The sequence below is a fragment of the Salvelinus sp. IW2-2015 genome, linkage group LG4q.2, assembly GCF_002910315.2.
Source record: "Salvelinus sp. IW2-2015 linkage group LG4q.2, ASM291031v2, whole genome shotgun sequence".
Classification (NCBI taxonomy): domain Eukaryota; kingdom Metazoa; phylum Chordata; class Actinopteri; order Salmoniformes; family Salmonidae; genus Salvelinus; species Salvelinus sp. IW2-2015.
Window position 1 is genome coordinate 10,496,375 of NC_036843.1, and position 19,589 is coordinate 10,515,963.

The 19,589-nt window shown below is 42.6% G+C and overlaps 1 protein-coding gene across 3 annotated transcripts in view; it reads right to left on the minus strand.

Annotated features, from left to right (window-relative positions):
* The window catches only part of LOC111963277 (FLVCR heme transporter 2), a 32,649-nt gene extending 17,512 nt beyond the window's left edge, over positions 1 to 15,137 (minus strand). For all 3 annotated transcript variants that reach the window (XM_023986612.2, XM_023986611.2, XM_023986610.2), the window contains exons 1-2: positions 14,180 to 15,137; positions 2,907 to 3,048 (exon numbers count right to left, since the gene is read on the minus strand). In XM_023986612.2, coding sequence (XP_023842380.1) covers positions 2,907 to 3,048; positions 14,180 to 14,776 — 739 coding nt within the window. In that variant the 5' untranslated portion in view covers positions 14,777 to 15,137. The remainder of the gene's footprint in view (positions 1 to 2,906; positions 3,049 to 14,179) is intronic.
* Positions 15,138 to 19,589: the final 4,452 nt, after the last annotated feature.

Genomic DNA, 19,589 nt, shown 5'->3' on the forward strand with positions numbered 1-19,589 from the left:
ACGTTCAGCTCTCAGAAGTGGAGGAGAGATCAGCTCCAACGTTCAGTCTGAGAAGTGGGAGAGAGATCAGCTCCAACGTTCAGTCTGAGAAGTGGAAGAGAGATCAGCTCCAACGTTCAGTCTGAGAAGTGGAAGAGAGATCAGCTCAACATTCAGTCTGAGAAGTGGAGGAGAGATTAGCTCCAACTTCAGTCTCAGAAGTGGGAGGAGATCAGCTCCACATTCAGTCTGAGAAGTGGAGGAGAGATCAGCTCCAACATTCAGTCTGAGAAGTGGAGAGAGATCAGGCTCAACGTTCAGTCTGAGAAGTGGAGGAGAGATCAGCTCCAACGTTCAGTCTGAGAAGTGGAGGAGAGATCAGCTCCAACGTTCAGTCTGAAAAGTGGAGGAGAGATCAGCTCCAACATTCAGTCTGAGAATGGAGCAGAGATCAGCTCCAACATTCAGTCTGAGAATGGAAGAGAGATCAGCTCCAACGTTCAGTCTGAGAAGTGGAGGAAGATCAGCTCCAACATTCAGTCTGAGAAGTGGAGGAGAGATCAGCTCCAACGTTCAGTCTGAGAAGTGGAGGAGAGATCAGCTCCAACATTCAGTCTGAGAAGTGAGGAGAGATCAGCTCCAACGTTCAGTCTCAGAAGTGGAGGAGAGATCAGCTCCAACGTTCAGTCTGAGAAGTGGAAGAAGATCAGCTCCAACGTTCAGTCTGAGAAGTGGAGGAGAGATCAGCTCCAACGTTCAGTCTCAGAAGTGGAGAAGAGAACAGCTACAACATTCAGTCTGAGAAGTGGAGGAGAGATCAGCTCCAACATTCAGTCTGAGAAGTGGAGGAGAATCAGCTCCAACATTCAGTCTCAGAAGTGGAGGAGATCAGGCTCCAACATTCAGTCTGAGAAGTGGAGGAGAGATCAGCTCCAACATTCAGTCTGAGAAGTGGAGGGAGAGATCAGCTCCAACATTCAGTCTGAGAGTGGAGGGAGATCAGCTCCAACTTCAGTCTGAAGAAGTGGAGAAGAGATCAGCTCCAACGTTCAGTCTGAGAAGTGGAGGAGAGATCAGCTCCAACGTTCAGTCTGAGAAGTGGAGGAGAGATCAGCTCCAACATTAGTCTGAGAAGTGGAGGAGAGATCAGCTCAACGTTCAGTCTGAGAAGTGGAGGAGAGATCAGCTCCAACGTTCAGTCTGAGAAGTGGAGGAGAGATCAGCTCCAACATTCAGTCTGAGAAGTGGAAGAGAGATCAGCTCCAACTTCAGTCTGAAGAAGTGGAGGAGAGATCAGCTCCACATTCAGTCTGAGAAGTGGAGGAGAGATCAGCTCCAACGTTCAGTCTGAGAAGTGGAGGAGAGATCAGCTCCAACATTCAGTCTGAGAAGTGAGGAGAGATCAGCTCCAACGTTCAGTCTCAGAAGTGGAGGAGAGATCAGCTCCAACGTTCAGTCTGAGAAGTGGAAGAAGAGATCAGCTCAAACGTTCAGTCTGAGAAGTGGAGGAGAGATCAGCTCCAACGTTCAGTCTCAGAAGTGGGAAGAGACAGCTACAACATTCAGTCTGAGAAGTGGAGGAGAGATCAGCTCCAACATTCAGTCTGAGAAGTGGAGGAGAGATCAGCTCCAACATTCAGTCTGAGAGTGGAGGAGAGATCAGCTCAACGTTCAGTCTGAGAAGTGGAGGAGAGATCGAGCTCCAACATCAGTCTGAGAAGTGAGGAGAGATCACCGCTCCAACGTTCAGTCTAGAAGTGGAGGAGAGATCAGCTCCAACGTTCAGTCTGAGAAGTGGGAAGAGAGATCAGCTCCAACGTTCAGTCTGAGAAGTGGAGAGAGATCAGCTCACATTCAGTCTGAGAAGTGGAGGAGAGATCAGCTCCAACATTCAGTCTGAGAAGTGGAGGAGAGATCAGCTCCAACATTCAGTCTGAGAAGTGGAGGAGAGATCAGCTCCAACGTTCAGTCTGAGAAGTGGAGAGAGATCAGCTCCAACGTTCAGTCTGAGAAGTGGAGGAGAGATCAGCTCCAACGTTCAGTCTCAGAAGTGGAGAAGAGATCAGCTACAACTTCAGTCTGAGAAGTGGAGGAGAGATCAGCTCAACATTCAGTCTGAGAAGTGGAGGAGAGATCAGCTCCAACATTCAGTCTAGAAGTGGAGGAGATGCAGCTCCAACATTCAGTTGAGAAGTGGAGGAGAGATCCAGCTCCAAGTCATTAGTCTGAGAAGTGGAGGAGAGATCAGCTCCAACATTCAGGTCTGAGAAGTGGGGGGGGCAAAGGAATGATTCTATATAATACCGCTCAACGTCCCTACTCCGTTTTAATATCACAACTAAAGGGATCTCGGTCAATTACAGCGATTGCAGCCCTGCCACAGCGAGTGAGTGAAGAGACGTTAGGTGGTCTGTTCAGAGCACATCTCAACACACACTAATCCCTAAGACTGCTGACCTATCCACCAACACTGCCAGGAGAACATGACAGCCAGGGACAAATAGATATCCAGGACAGAAGACTACAGAACTGCAGACCCAATGGTAAGCCTCAGAGATGCAATGGTGCAATGTAATTGTATTCCAACTGCCATAGCAGAGCTATGTGTCCCCGTTTAAATAATCTTACAATGAAGCAAGTCAGAAACCACATCTCTTCGGCACAAGGTTATGAACTGAGGCTCTATTTGTCCTCTACCGAGAGTTAACTATGAGTTGTTGTGACATCGACAATGTTAGGGGAGAGGTAATACTGGCCCCTCATATTGACATTATAATGAATTCAACACCTCAAGGTTCATAATGACTGAAAGAGTTATACGTTATAATTTGGATGAGTTTAGGAAGGAGTGACTCTACTGGCCAACTCTATGTGTTAGCCACAGGATGTACTGTGTATAAGACTGTCCATTTTCCCTCAGGACTTACTGAAGACCACGAGGATGAAGATCATGGTGGCCACTCCAGCAGTGATGTAGAACATGATGCTGATGTGGTATGCCAGCTCTTCTATATTGTCAACATTTGGCACGAGGATGGGTGGCACCAGGAAGCCAATGGCAATGCCCAACTGTGAGTGAGGGAGACAAAAATACATGATCATTCAATGACTCCTCCCCTCACACCTACATACATATAAAACAAAGCTTGGAAAAAGGGATCATAACCAAGGCACAAAAAATTTGATTTGAGGCATAAAAGAAAACACATATGACATATTTAAAATAACTTCCAGTGCTTCCCTGCTTTGCATATCAAAAAACAAATATACACACTAAAATGTTAAGTAAGGCGTTTAAACAGTCCTACAGTTGAATACACTCAATTAGTATTTGGTACCATTGCCTTTAAACTGTTTAACCTGGGTCAAACGCTTCAGGTAGCCTTCCACAAGCTTCCCACAATAAGTTGGGTGAATTTTGGCCTATTCCTCCTGACAGAGCTGGTGTAACTGAGTCAGGTTTGTAGGCCTCCTTGCTCGCACACACTTTTTCAGGTCTGCCCACACATTTTCTATAGGATTGAGGTCAGGGCTTTGTGATGGCCACTCCAATACCTTGACTTTGTTGTCCTTAAGCCATTTTGCCACAACTTTGGAAGTATGCTTGGGGCATTGTCCATTTGGAAGACCCATTTGTGACCAAGCTTTAACTTCCTGACTGATGTCTTGAGATGTTGCTTCAATATATCCACATCATTTTACTCCCTCATGATCCCATCTATTTTGTGAAGTGCACTAGTCCCTCCTGCAGCAAAGCACCCCACAACATGATGCTGCCACCCCCGTGCTTCACGGTTGGGATGGTGTTCTTCAGCTTGCAAGCCTCCCCCTTTTTCCTCCAAACATAACAATGGTCATTATGGCCAAACAGTTTCTATTTTTGTTTCATCAGACCAGAGCACATTTCTCCAAAAAGTACGATCTTTGTCCCATGTGCAGTTGCAAACCGTAGTTGTTTTTTTATGGAGGTTTTGGAGCAGTGGCTTCTTCCTTGCTGAGCGGCCTTTCAGGTTATGTCGATATAGGACTCGTTTTACTGTGGATATAGATACTTCTGTACCTGTTTCCTCCAGCATCTTCACAATGTCCTTTGCTGTTGTTCTGGGATTGATTTGCACTTTTCACACCAAAGTACGTTCATCTCTAGAAGACAGAACGCGTCTCCTTCCTGAGCGGTATGATGGATGCCTGGTCCCACGGTGTTTATACTTGCGTACTATTGTTGGTACAGATGAACGTGGTACCTTCAGGCATTTGGAAATTGCTCCCAAGGATGAACTAGACTTGAGTAAGTCTACAATTTTTTTCTGAGGTCCTGGCTGATTTCTTTTGATTTTCCCCATGATGTCAAGCAAAGAGGCACTGAGTTTGAAGGTAGGAGCCTTGAAATACATCCACAGGTACACCTCCAATTGACTCAAATTAAAGCTTCTAAAGCCATGACATCATTTTCTGGAATTTTCCAAGCTGTTTAAAGGCACAGTTAACTTAGTGTATGTACACTTCTGACCCACTGGAATTGTGATACAGTGAATTATAAGTGAAATAATCTGTCTGTAAACAATTGTTGGAAAAATTACTTGTGTCATGCACAAAGTAGATGTCCTAAACGACTTGCCAAAACTATAGTTAGTTAACAAGAAATTTGTGGAGTGGTTGAAAAGCGAGTTTTCATGACTCCAACCTGTGTATGTAAACTTCCGACTTCAACTGTATGTTAATGAACCACTAACAACATTGGCATACTGCTTGACAGTTGTTAGAGTGTCAGTAAATGCATGGGCTATTGTAAACACAGAACTAGAACCAAAAAAGACCATGATTTTTTTTCTCACTAAATGTAATCCATAGAAGCATGCTTTGGAGGAGGGATTGTTGACATATATTTGACATTTGTATTTTAAAGCATAATTGAGAAATAATTCATTGAAGCTGGAATATTTGTGATATTTTGGCCTTGATTATGGCAAGTCAGTTTATATTTGGCTTGGCTAGCTAGCTAGCCAGCTAGCTAATATGATTTGAATAATGGAGCAACACCAGATCAACAGCATCAGCTTTTTGGCCCCCTGCACCAGGGAAGTGTTCTGCGTTGTGAGGGGATGCAGACCTTTGCTGATTTGTGGTGGTCTTACTGGCGCTTTGACAGTCGCTGAAGGATCACCCAGGTGGGTGCTACATTTTAGTAGTGGACAATCCAGCCTACCTATGGAGGAGCAGCTGTGACTTTTGAAAAGACAACGAGGTGCACGGTGAAGAGCTCCGGGGCCTATCTATTAGGTGTCTCTACCTCCCTGACTGACTGTACCATCTATGCTCCCTCCTCTTAAGATACTACCTTTCTGAACTGCCTATCACCTAAAGCTGTGGAAGACCATCGCCCAAAAACTGCCAGATCCCTTACATTTGTTTTGCTAAATTGTATTTAGTTTATTTGATTTTTAAAGCTACTTTGAGATTCTACCTGTAATGAAAAGCGCCTCCTTTAGGCCTCCTTTAAGAGTCCAAAATGTTTCATCTGTTGGTTACAAAGCAAAAGTTGGAGTCATATGAAGCTTTACCACTCGCTCTGTAACATGAGTAGTATTATAATCATACATTTATGAATATTGAAAAATATAAACATTAATATAGAAAATTGTAGATTTGGCAAATATACTCAATATATATCGAAGATATCAAAGTTTCAGTGTGGGATCTCTTCTACTATTAAAGTTATGATCCAATTTGTAAGCATTACCAACAAAGTTAACGTGAAAATTGATTCAAAATGGTTGCCCTCTGTTGGTAATCTGCAGGATGTGCAATGATACAAGTAAAAAGAAGGCTGTGTTTGGGTGCATTGCCTATTATGCCAATTTCTCTGTATAAAATGGGCCATAACTGTTAAACTGGCAAAAATCCCACTCAGGAACTTTGATATGCCCATAGAGTATATTATGTTTAACAAAATATTGAAAAATGTGCCAAATCAAAACATTAATATTTTCAATATGTATGTTTATATTTTGTCTATATTCATAAATTAATGCATGTTATTGAAATAAAAACCAACTCATATTACAGAGCGAGTGGTAAAGCTTCATATGACTCCATTTTATGCTTTGTAGCACCTACAGATGAAACATTATGAAGTCTTAAAGGAGGCTTGGGTAAGGCTATAATGTCACAAATATTCCAACTTCAATCAATTATTTCTCAATAACTATAAGATACAAATGTCAAATACAAATCACTAATACCCCCCCTGCCACATGCTGAAGTCACACTCAAGCTCTTATGTCAGGGACTTGGACTTAAACAACAGTGGAGATGATGCAAACTTATATTTACGTTCTTGACCATGTGAGACTCATAGTACCCTACGCTTATACTAGGCCTTCTATGTTTTTACTGTACTACATCAGGGGCTGCCAAACTTTTTCACTGCCCCCCACGCACACGTCTATTTCTATATACACAAGCACTGTTCATGACACAAACTGTTCATGCCTCTTGTTGGTAGAGAGAATTTTGCAGGCTTAAAGCTTATTTACTGCAATTCTACACCTTTTGTCACAGGGTGCAAAAAGGATTTTGCGGTTTTAAAGCACATTTTCTTGCAATTCTATACATTTTGCCATGTGATATTTGAATGGGAAAAAAATACAACAATATCCATTGGCAAAAAAAACTCTGACATGGGCTGGTTGATCTGGACATTTCTGACAAGTTATAAGTAGCTCTCTAAGGTATGCAATGACTAACATGACAAGAGGAACTGATGATGCACTGCCCAATTTTGAAGTTGCACCTTGTGCATTATACTATTACAACTTTCAAGAGTAAGTTTAAGTTTAAAGTTCCTTGAAAAAAAGATTAATAATAATTTTGGGGGGGGACCCCCACTCCCCCTATGCCAGCCCCTCATGCTTCCCCTAGGGGGCGCGCCCCACAGTTTGGGAACCACTGTACTACATGATCTGCCCAGCCAGCTCACCAGTGTTGAATGAACATACACGATCCAAATATTATACAATAGACCTTAAGAAAAGATGCACCTGCTCCTCATATGACCTTGTGATATCCAGCAGTTAGGTCAGAGTACCCTGCACATTGACTCGATACCGGTACTCCTTGTATATAGCCTTGTTATGTTATTTAACTCTGCATTGTTGGGAAAGGGCTTGTAAGTAAGCATTTCACGTTAAAGTTGTCTGTAGCTTCTGAAGTGTGGAAACACTTTGTTGCTTTTATGAATTTTATTTTGTTATCATTACTGCATGCTACTTGTTGCTTGTCCTATATTGCTCTGCATGTGCTTACTGATCATAGTACCATTTATTTATTTATTTATTTTTACCCCTTTTTCTCCCCATTTTCGTGAAATCCAATTGGTAGTTACAGTCTTATCTAATCGCTGCAACTCCCATACTGACTCGGGAGAGGCAAAGGTCTAGAGCCATGCGTCCTCTGAAACACAACCCTGCCAAGCTGCACTGCTTCTTGACACACTGCTTGATTAACCAGGAAGCCAGCCACACCAATGTGCCGGAGGAAACACCGTCCAACTGGCCAAACGGCCCGCCGCAGGAGTCGCAGATCGCGATGGGACAAGGACATCCCGGCCGGCCTAACCCTCCCCTAACCCGGACGACGCTGGGCCAATTGTGCGCCGCCTCATGCGTCTCCCGGTCTCGGCCTGCTGCGACACAGCCCAGGATCAAACCCGGACCTGTAGTGATGCCTCTAGCAATGCAATGCAGTGACTTAGACCGCTGCGCCACTCGGGAGGCACTCACTGCTCATTGTTTATCCATATTGGTATTGTAATTGTTTTTAATAACCTGCCCAGGCACTGCGATTGAAAGTTAGCCGGACTGGCTAAAACCAGCACTTTTACTGAAACGTTGATTAATGTGCACTGTCCCTGTAAAATAAAATAAACTCAAAGTCTACACCTGTTGTATTTGGCCCATGTGACAAATAAAAAAGTATTTGATTTCAGTTATTGGGCATAGCCTCAGTGTTCGTGGCATAAATAGGGTCTTCTAATGCCAGATCACATTACATCATCTGTCTTGAGCATTACCTCAACAGAGCATAAACTCAAACCTCAGCCAGTTTATTTTCAATCTTTGTTATTAGCCAATGACTCCGTGGTACCCTGACCTCAAATGGTAGAGCATGTACTGACAAAATTGGCTCATAATATGTATAATAAAGTTGACCATGAAACCTTGACAACAAAAGCAGATCCAAACCCTGTTTTTTATTGGATGCTGCAGTGTGAGTGTCATTTCATGATCCAGTGAAAACATGATGCTAGAAGTTATGAGGTCAGGTCACTTGTGAAAATGTCACTGTCACACCCTGGCCTTAGTTATCTTTGTTTTCTTTATTATTTTAGTTAGGTCAGGGTGTGACATGGGGAATGTTTGTGTTTTGTCTCGTTTCGGGTGGTTATATGGAAAAGGGGGTGTTGGGTTTAGTGTATGGGTTTGTGTTGTGTGAATGTTTCTAGGTATGTCTATGGTTGAGTGAATGTTTCTAGGTATGTCTATGGTTGCCTGAGTGGTTCTCAATCAGAGACAGATGTCGTTCATTTGTCTCTGATTGGGAGCCATATTTTAGGCAGCCATAGGCATCATGTTTTTGTTGGGTCATTGTCTAGGTCTGTGTCTGTGTCTAGGTTGCATGTTTGCATTTTGTTCGGTTATAGCTTCACGGTCGTCTATTTGTTGTTTTGCTTCGTTGGTTCATCTCCTAAATAAAGAGAAGATGTAAAAGGGGGTGTTGGGTTTAGTGTATGGGTTTGTGTTGTGTGAATGTTTCTAGGTATGTCTATGGTTGAGTGAATGTTTCTAGGTATGTCTATGGTTGCCTGAGTGGTTCTCAATCAGAGACAGATGTCGTTCATTTGTCTCTGATTGGGAGCCATATTTTAGGCAGCCATAGGCATCATGTTTTTGTTGGGTCATTGTCTAGGTCTGTGTCTGTGTCTAGGTTGCATGTTTGCATTTTGTTCGGTTATAGCTTCACGGTCGTCTATTTGTTGTTTTGCTTCGTTGGTTCATCTCCTAAATAAAGAGAAGATGTATTTTTCACACGCTGCGCCTTGGTCCGCTTTCTCTCCCTTGGACAATCGTGACAGTCACTAAATGTAGTTTCTTTTCAGGAATGGCCAGAGATGTGGGCCTGAAGAGACTTCCATATGTCCAGTTCGGCAGCATGAGTAAAATGGTTGTGAACTTCTGTCACAGCACCTGCTAGTGCAGAAAGAGAAACCCAGAGACCTCCACGCATCAAGACAAAGGTTTCCTTTCATGTTTCAAAATAATGCAATGTTTTGACCTCAGGTAAACAAATAGCCTCCATATACAATTCGATTTCTGAGAAGTTAATGTCATTAATATATTGTTCACGGGATGGGCTCCTAATGTCTTTCACAGACCAGAAATGAGGATCCCCTCTGAACTGAGTCATAGCACCAGTTAAAAACATCTTAATTGCTGGGTTTTATAGATATTAAACAGACTGCCAGAGATGCCTGAACTAAGACATCATACAACCCTTGTGCGGCAATGTGGCAACACAATCCTCAACATAACACGGCACAAACAGCACAATATACAGGACAAACATCCGTGTAAATGATTCATACCACAATGAACATTTAAATAAAATTTAAAAATGATTAACTGAGATTTGGAAACTGAAAACAGACATTCAAAATTAAAATTGTAAAAGGTAAACAGAAAATGGCATGGATGCCAAGTCTTCCCAAAAGAATTTACAAATAAAAAATAATTTAAAAAATATATACATTTTTTTAAATCTTTCGTCTCTCTGTGTTTCATAAAGGTCCTTCAATTCACAAGAGGCTGAATGTATCTCACCGGGGAAAGCATCCAAGCAAACAAAACAGCGCCCCTCTGTCTCAGTATGTGTAGCGTATCTATGATTGTCACGCCCTGGCCATAGAGAGGCTTTTATTCTCTATTTTGGTTAGGCCAGGGTGTGACTAGGGTGTGACTAGGGTGGGCATTCTAGTTTCTTTATTTCTATGTTTTGTATTTCTTTGTTTTGGCCGGGTATGGTTCTCAATCAGGGACAGCTGTCTATCGTTGTCTCTGATTGGGAATCATACTTAGGCAGTCTTTTTTCCCTTTGGTGTTTGTGGGTAGTTATCTTTGTTAGTGGCACTATAGCCCTGTTAAGCTTCACGGTTGTTTCTTCATTTCTTGTTTTGTTGGCGACATTTACAAAAATAAAATAAAATGTACGCTTACCACGCTGCACCTTGGTCTCCTTCCGACGACGGCCGTGACAGAACTACCCACCACAAATGGACCAAGCAGCGTGGTAAGGAGGACTGGACATGGGAGGACATCCTGGACGGCAAAGGATCCTGGACGTGGGAGGAGATCCTGAGCGGTAAATGGATCGCCTTCCATGGGAACAGGTGGAAGCAGCTGAAGGCAGAGGCAGGTAGAAAGGGGGCCCAGCGTTACGAGGGGACACGGCTAGCACGTAAGCCGAGAAGCCACTCCCAAACATTTTTGGGGGGCACACGAGGAGATTGGCGGAGTCAGGTTGGAGACCTGAGCCAACTCCTCGTGCTTCCGTGGGGAGAGTGTGACTAGTCAGGGCCCATGTTATGCGGCTCTGCACAGTATGTCTCCAGTGCGCACTCATAGCCCGGTGCGCTATATCCTCCCTGCATCGGCCGGGCTAGAGTGGGCATCCAGCCAGGACGGATGGTGCCGGCTCAGCGCATCTGGCTCCAGTGTGTCTCTTCGGTCCAGGATATCCTGCGCCGGCTCTGCGCACTGTGTCTCCGGTGCGTGTCCACAGCCCAGTACGTCCTGTGCCAACGCCCGCAAGTTGCCGGGCTAGGGTGAGCATCCAGCAAAGACGGGTTGTGCCAGCTCTGCTCTCCAGACTTCCAGTGATGATCCATGCGAAGCTCCAGTGATGTTCCATGCACGAAGCCTCCAGTGACGATCCATGGCACAAAGCCTCCAGTGACGATCCATGGCACAAAGCCTCCAGTGACGATCCATGGCAGAAGCCTCCAGTGACGATCCATGGCACGAAGCCTCCAGCGACGATCATGGCACGAAGCCAGCGACGTTTCTCAGTCCGGAGCTTCCAACGACGGCCCCCAGTCCGGAGCCTCCAGCGACGGCCCGCAGTTCGGAGCCTCCAGCGACGGTCCCCAGAGGCGCCATCAAAGTGGGGGGAGCCAGAGGTGGAGCGGGGTCTACGTCCCGCACCGGAGCCGCCACCGTGAATAGATGCCCACCCGGACCCTCCCATATAGAGTCAGGTTTTGCGGCCGGAGTCCGCACCTTCGGAGGGGGGAGGGGGGGGGGGGGTGGCGGGTACTGTCACGCCCTGGGCATAGAGAGACTTTTATTCTCTATTTTGGTTAGGCCAGGGTGTGACTAGGGTGGGCATTCTAGTTTCTTTATTTCTATGTTTTGTATTTCTATGTTTTGGCCGGGTATGGTTCTCAATCAGGGACAGCTGTCTATCGTTGTTTCTGATTGGGAATCATACTTAGGCAGCCTTTTTCCCTTTGGTGTTTGTGGTTAGTTATCTTTGTTAGTGGCACTATAGCCCTGTTAAGCTTCACGGTTGTTTCTTCGTTTCTTGTTTTGTTGGCGACATTTACAAAAATAAAAGAAAATGTACGCTCACCACGCTGCACCTTGGTCTCCTTCCGACGACGGCCGTGACAATGATGCTGTCTAGTCAAAAATAGTATGACATTATTTCTGCCCGTAGCATTGAATACAAGAAAACCAGATGGTATTTGGCCTCCCTTGATATATTTTTTATAATAGCCAATCAGCATTGAGTTAAACTGAATGAGCTCAGCTGTGGTTTGAACATGTGGTTTTCTGTAATTCTCTGTTCTAGCCAATGATTATAACAGTGATTCTGATCCAACCATAAATCCATACATTGTGCCCCTGGCCTGAGAGGATGGAAGTTCAACATGTAGCTAGATGTAGTATGCTAATGTTGACTAGCTGGCCTGGCACATCGTTGCCCATGAGTTAGGCTAGCGAGGAAGCATTTTAGCCAGGTAGCCTAGGGATTCAAACCTGGTGTTCTGTACACCAGAAAGACATCTTAGCCTGCTAAGCCAAAGCCTATAGGCAATTTATCTTGAGAAGCTAATTACATTTTTCTGGTCTCAGGCAAAGTTACTCAACACTAGGCAAAGTTACTCATCACGTGCGTGTTCACCAAACCACTTCTACCTGGTTAGTTGTTATATTAGTTAGTTGTAAATATTTTATCGGATTTCCTCGTAAATGCACGTGGTGGATACATTACATAAAGGATTTTTAAAAGAGTGACGATTTAACATACCTGTAGAAAAGTAGCTGCATTAATGCATTAAGTGTGTGATTAAGTGTAGCCTACTGTACAGCTGCATACACTGTACTGGCAGAAGATGGTGGAATTGTACCATGTCATTTCCCCTTACTTACCTTTATATTTTTCTTTGAATTCCATAAATTGCTGTAGTGACAGAATTCTCAAGAAACCTAGCCAATCGTGGAAGATCCATTGAGTTGTATTAGAAAACATAACAGAAATACTTCTGAAAATTATTATCCATCATTCAGCAATAGAGATGCTCAATGTTGTGTATTTGACAGTTATGGTGATGACATATTGAAATGTGCTACAATTGTAGAAAAAGTTACACACAAAAATGTTGAAATGGTTTGACATGATGTCTTCTCATGGAGTTTCAAGATTTGTATGTTGCAATTTTCAGGTTAGTATTAGGGTATAACCTGTAATGTCAGTGTCTATCTGAAACATTTTAAACCTGAGAGCTGAATTGTTTTTATAAAGTATACATATTCAAAGAGATCATCTATACAGAAAGGGCTACATCCCAAGGAGACTGATTGGATAGGTAGGAAGATAGGGGGTTGGAAAGATGTAGAGTTGAACTTGCAGGAGAAAAACTCCCCACCCTACTCAGCACATTACACACACACACACACACTTCAAAAAATAAATATTTAATATTATTATTTGAGCACAAAGCTATACTGGTAACTAAGCTCAAACAGCATGTTAAGTATTTCATTGTTATCAACTCAAAAACTTAATCACGGGGCTACTTTAGTCATAAAAGTAGGCTAAAGCAGATATTTTTTTTAAATCCATACAAAAGTGAGCTCTGAAAAGAGATAATCCAGCAAAGAGGCTCACAAAGAACAAAATGCCTGCGGTTGGTTGGAAAGCTACTTTATTGGAGCAGTGGATGTGAAGCTGCCTATGAAAATCATCTCAGATCAGTTTGTAGGACATGCTTGTCACTATGCATGTAACTCACTATACGCCTGGATTAGTGAGTCCACAGGACCAGCAATATTAACCTCTAAGGGAGAATAATATGCAGCTCAAAAGGTATTATGAACATTCTTTCATAATCCCCAATAAATTGATTTGACTTTCATCATTTGCCTCAGCATTGTAAGTCCCAAATGGCCTCCAGTTTAAGGTTTGACTTCAACATAGTTGGATACTGAATACAGGCATATTGCAGTAGTGTAATTATACATATTACCTATTGCATTTAGAAGTCAACTACCCAATCTATAATTTGATTAATTGGGTGTTTTGAGGGAGGAAATAAGACAAATCTCGCCCTAAGAGAGGTTGTAGATACTTTCAGTTTCAGATTGTGTTTACCATGTCAGAACTTTAATATTAAAAGAGGACGCATGCTCAAGATGCTCTCAATGCGTCCATTGCAGAATTACAGTAGCCTAGATCCATGTGTGAATGCATATGGATTGCTCTGGGCTAAATCATAACATGTTAACCACTTTCAATGTATTATCATTTTTCTAAACAACTTTTACATCTAAAATACCACAAAAAGTAAGGACACTCTCTTGATGGCCATTGGTCATACATGCCATACTGTAGGCCTATATGTCATCTGAGCCAATGAACTGTCCAGTTTAAGACATTGAGATGTTCTTATTCATTATTCATTCATCATCTAAGATGTCAAATAATAACTCTCCTCTAAGACCGACCTTTTTCAAAACACCACATTTATGTGCACTCTTTATTTTGATCAGTCAATCAATATCTTAAGCGAATTAGAAACAAAATAAATCGCAACTCTTTTTAACTTAATAGGGTACCTTTGCGTGAGGTGGGATAAACTCACCTGATTCCCAAAAACGCCGATGGAACATGCGGTGGACACCTCTTCGGACCCAAACCAAACCGATGCCAGGCGGGAGGGCATGCCAAGGATGAAGACCTGGGATAGAGAACTTGCAAACTGTCCGAGCATCGTCACCCAAAATAAGTTTGACCTGACGCTGGCCACCTTGATCCATGTCCCAAGGCAATTAATAGCGGTGGCCATCAGTGCTATGAGCCGCAGTCCCTTTTTGTCCAAAAGCCAGGAGACAGGCCATATAAAAGGAATATAGGTCAACATATAGACCATTGACATCCAGTCAATGGTAAAAGAGTCCACATTGTAGAATTTCATAAAAATATTGTTGATTATTCCGTATTGGATCCATTGAAATGCGTTGCACAGGGAGTAACAGCTGAAAAGGAACACCATCACCCATCTCCTTTTGTATAAACGCGTGGTAGTTGAAGGCCTATTGTCCTGGTTCTCATTCGAGATGCTCGTACATTCAATTTGTTCCTCCATGTCCACGGATTTGGAAGGTTTCGTTTTCCTCAGATCCAGACCATTTTTCTCCTCTTTCATTTCTTTGTTATCAAAGTCAGGGTTGTCGTCCATAATGACAAAGTTGTTGGGTACCCTTGGGTACCTACGCGCACTGTTAGTTTAGTCTACAGAAACTGCAACTTAAACACCTAGGTCTATGTGTTATTCAAAATGAGCATGCAGTGTTGGCTAACGCGCAACACATCTAAACTTTTTAAATGTGCAACTAACGCCAAAATGCTCGGTGAGCAATATGTTCTAACTAGCTATTAAAAAGCAGACAACTGCAAGCCAAATAGTAAACCAGGGTATAATGTAGGCTAATGTTAAATATCATCTCTTATTATATAATGATACAAAGTTCCAAAACTTGAAATGGGGAATCATACATACAAGCCTATGTTTCTTAACATAAGAATGTCCCGAATACGTCCGTGATAGTGCTTTTGCTCTGAGAGAAATTCCAATCGGCTTATTATAACACCACGTGATGTCCAAACTCTATCTCCACCCTGATGGAAGTTGAACCAATGACAAGGAAAACTTCCGCACACGACGTGACTGACAGAACAAATTATAATTAGCATTTAATGACCCATATTGCTTCTTACAACATGTTTATTGCTAAATGTGACAATTAATTAATAAACAAACATTGTACACAATTACAGTGGCGTCATTAGGCCTGGGCTTGAAGGGCTTCAGCCCAGATGTTTTTGATCAAGCCCCCGAACCTTTTGGTGGTAAAAAAAAAAACACACACATCACTTGTCCTATGCAGTATAAAATAAAACGTTTTACCTACTAATTTTACCAGTGGACCGCTCATGTCCCTTGACCCTTCCCCCACCCCTACAGCACCGGTTAGATGTCAATGTCATCACTCAGCAAAATGTCTGTCACTCAATCAATCTGCAGCATAGCACAGAGCAATTATGGATATTCAAAATGTATTCCAAAGGAGTGGCAAAAAGACGAGCAGGTTGAGGCAACAGTGAATGGGGTGGAGAGGCAGCAGAGGCAGCAGAGTTAGCCACATGTTTGTGCAGGGTTGGTGGTAGCTAACAAGCTAGTCTCCCTCAGCATAAGGGTTGGCTAATGATAATTAGCTAGTGTTAGTACTCAGCATCCTTAAGATATTGGCTGTCAGTCAGAGTTAATGGACAGTATATTTAGTGAATGAGCAAGCTAAGGATGTTGATATAAGCAGTCGTGACTTGTCATTCAGGGCAAGTGGGGCAGAGCCCCACATTTTTTGCGAAAACAGGCTTGCCTGTTTTGCATGTTATTTTGGCATTAATAAGTGTAACATAACAGTTTGCAAACAATGTACAAATAATATATATCATTGAGTTAATAAAGCCACATACAAACATGGTCTCTTTTTTTTCTTGAGTAATATATGTGTTTCAGCCTAGCTCAGTGCTTTCTGTTGTGGTCGGGCAAGCCAGCAGAAAATATGAAGCGTTGCGTCGTGATTGGCTCAGTGTTCTGTCACTCAATAACCTGTTTTAGAGAAATGTAATTATCAAATATTGTAAGAGCTTTCATTGTCTGCTTATATGCCCACTTTGTTTAGCCTACAGTTCTAACTTGGTGTACAGGGAGAGCACTGTAACAACGGCCCATGTTCTGAATTATGTTGCTGTACATTTCAAAAGTGCTAAACAAATAGTTATATTGACGAACATTACGTCCGTCCTAGCTCGCTCATTGTCTTAATCGAAATTACGGATTGCCTCTTAGCCGCTTGTCGTCCCCTTATGCCATAGTTTGTACATCTCAATTGTCAGTAGAACCACATTTGTTTAAGCAAGTCAGCTATATCAGCTATATTTTTTTGTGTTTTGCTGCCAGACAAGGCTCCGCTGATAGCCAGGTGTAGCAGTGGTAAGATGTTGGGACTGCTGTTGGGACAGCTTTATGTAGGCCCTAACAGTTTGTGGGCACCATTTGTCACCGTTGTAGTGCAATTCATGTATTGTTTAGTGTTTAGTGTTGTGTAGTGGCTTTGCTGGCATGCGTTCCATTTTTATTTATTTTTTGCCCCACCAGATTTGCATGCTAAAATCGCCACTGGATATAAGTCATGATATTAGGAAATAGGTTTATTTCCACCAAGTGTATTTGATGGGTTTAGTTTCTGTAGCTAGTTTGGCTGGCTATCCACATTGGTAGCTACTGTCTGGCTAGCTAGTTAAGACCGAAGAGATGAGAGAATGTTCTTCTGACTTGAAGCACATATCTCCTGACAGTGACACAGTGCCGACCTGTGGACTGAAGCTGAACTTTACTACAACATTATATGAACGGGACCAACGCGCAGCGGATGTTGAGTTCCACATATTTAATACAAAGAGAAACTTAAACAAAACAAAAATATATCAATAAACAAACAACTAAACGTGACTACGTGGTGCACATGTAAAAACACAAAACAATATCCCACAAACACAGGTGGGAAAAATAGCTACTTAAATATGATCCCCAATTAGAGACAACGATTACCAGCTGCCTCTAATTGGGAATCATACAAAACACCAACATAGAAACTCTAAACTAGAACACAACATAGAAATGATAAACTAGAATACCCCCTAGTCACGCCCTGACCTACTACACCATAGAGAAACAAGGGCTCTCTATGGTCAGGGCGTGACATTAACCCTGTTTAAAATTAGAAATGTTGAGGTAGAACTGACAAAATTAAATTAATTAATAGGTCTTATAACCTATTCCATTCTACAGGTAAACATGCTTAGCTCATGTCTGTTATTTCCATACAGGCTATCTTTTTTATTTTATTTTATTTAACCTTTATTTAACTAGGCAAGTCAGTTAAGAACAAATTCTTATTTACAATGACGGCCTAGGAACAGTGGGTTAACTGCCTTGTTCAGGGGCAGAACGACTGATTTATAGCTATCTCACAACTATTTGGTTAAAAAAACTGCCCATTAATCAATTGGTGAAATTATTTCATTGAGCTTTTATTTTTATTACTCTTTTAATTCACTTAGCTACTTACTTTTTCGATTGTTGTTGCATTGTCAATAGGTACATGCTAGTAAGCATTTCATTGCACTGTGTACTCCATATACAGTGCATTCGGAAAGCATTCAGACCCCTTCCCTTTTTCCACATTTTGTTACCTTACAGTCTTATTCTAAAATTGATTAAATAAATGTTTTCCTCATCAATCTACACACAATGCCCCATAATGACAAAGCAAAAACAGTTTTTCTGAAATGTTTGCAAATGTAATAAGTATTCAGACCCTTTCTACTCCTGTTTCAATTGATCATCCTTGAGCTGTATCTACAACTTGATTGGAGTCCACCTGTGGTAAATTCAATTGATTGGACATGATTTGGAAAGGCACACACCTGTCTATATAAGGTTCCACAGTTCACAGTGCATGTCAGAGCAAAAACCAAGCCATGTGGTCGAAGGAATTGTCCATAGAGCTCCGAGACAGGATTGTGTCGAGGCACACATCTGGGGAAGGGTACAATAAAATGTCTGCAGCATTGAAGGTACCCAAGAACATAGTGGCCTTCATCATTCTTAAATGGAAGAAGTTTGGAACCACCAAGACTCTTCCTAGGGCTGTCCGCCCGGCCAAACTGAACAATCGGGGGATAAGGGCCTTGGTCAGGGAGGTGACCAAGAATGCGATGTTCACTCTGACAGAGCTTCAGAGTTCCTCTGTGGAGATGGGAGAACCTTCCAGAAGAACAACCATCTCTGCAGCACTCCACCAACCAGGCCTTTATGGTAGTGTGGCCAGACGGAAGCCACTCTTGGTAAAAGGCACATGACAGCCCGCTAGGAGTTTGCCAAAAGTCACCTAAAGACTCTCAGACCATGAGAAACAAGATTATCTGGTCTGATGAAACCAAGATGGAACTCTTTGGCCTGAATGCCAGCGTCAAATCTGGAGGCAATCTGACACCATCCCTATGGTGAAGCATGGTGGTGGCAGCATCATGCTGTGGGGATGTTTTTCATCGGCAGGGACTGGGAGACTAGTCAGGATTGCCAAAAGGCAAGGATTAGTAGTAATGGCGTCAGAGGGGATGGCTGACATTTTAAGGGCTCCTAACCAACTGTGCTATTTTGTTAGTTTTTTTTGCCTCGTTTGTGACTTATTTTGTACATAATGTTGCTGCTACCGTCTCGCATGACCGAAAAGAGCTTCTGGACATCAGAACAGCGATTACTCACCTTGAACTAGACAAAGATTTTTTATTTAATGAGTCCGACGCAAAGGATATACTGCTTTCTTGAGACCAGGCCCAAATCCCTGTCATTCACGTGAAGAAAAGATGGAGAAAAGGAGGAAGGATATCAGGTTGTGTTGCGTTGTGAGAATTCAGAGAAGAGTGAATAAACCTCCACTACCATCTGTACTATTGGTCAACGTGCAATCATTGGAAAATACACTGGACGATCTACGATTAAGACTATCCTATCATCGGGACATTGAAAACTGTAATATCTTATGTTTCACAGAGTCGTGGCTGAACGACGACACGGATAATATGGAGTTGGCTGGGTTTTCCGTGCATCGGCAGGACAGAGCAGCTACATCTGGTAAGACGAGGGGCGGGAGTGTGTGTCTATTTGTCAATAATCGCTGGTGCTCGATGTCTAATATTAAAGAAATCTTGAGGCATTGCTCGTCTGAGGTAGAGTACCTTATGATAAGCTGTAGACCACACTATCTACTAAGAGACTTCTCATCTATATTATTCATAGCTGTCTATTTACCAAACAAATGCTGGCACTAAGACTGCACTCAACGAGCAGTATAAGGCCATTAGCAAACAAGAAATGGCTCATCCAGAAGCAGAGCTCCTATTGGCCATGGATTTTAATGCAG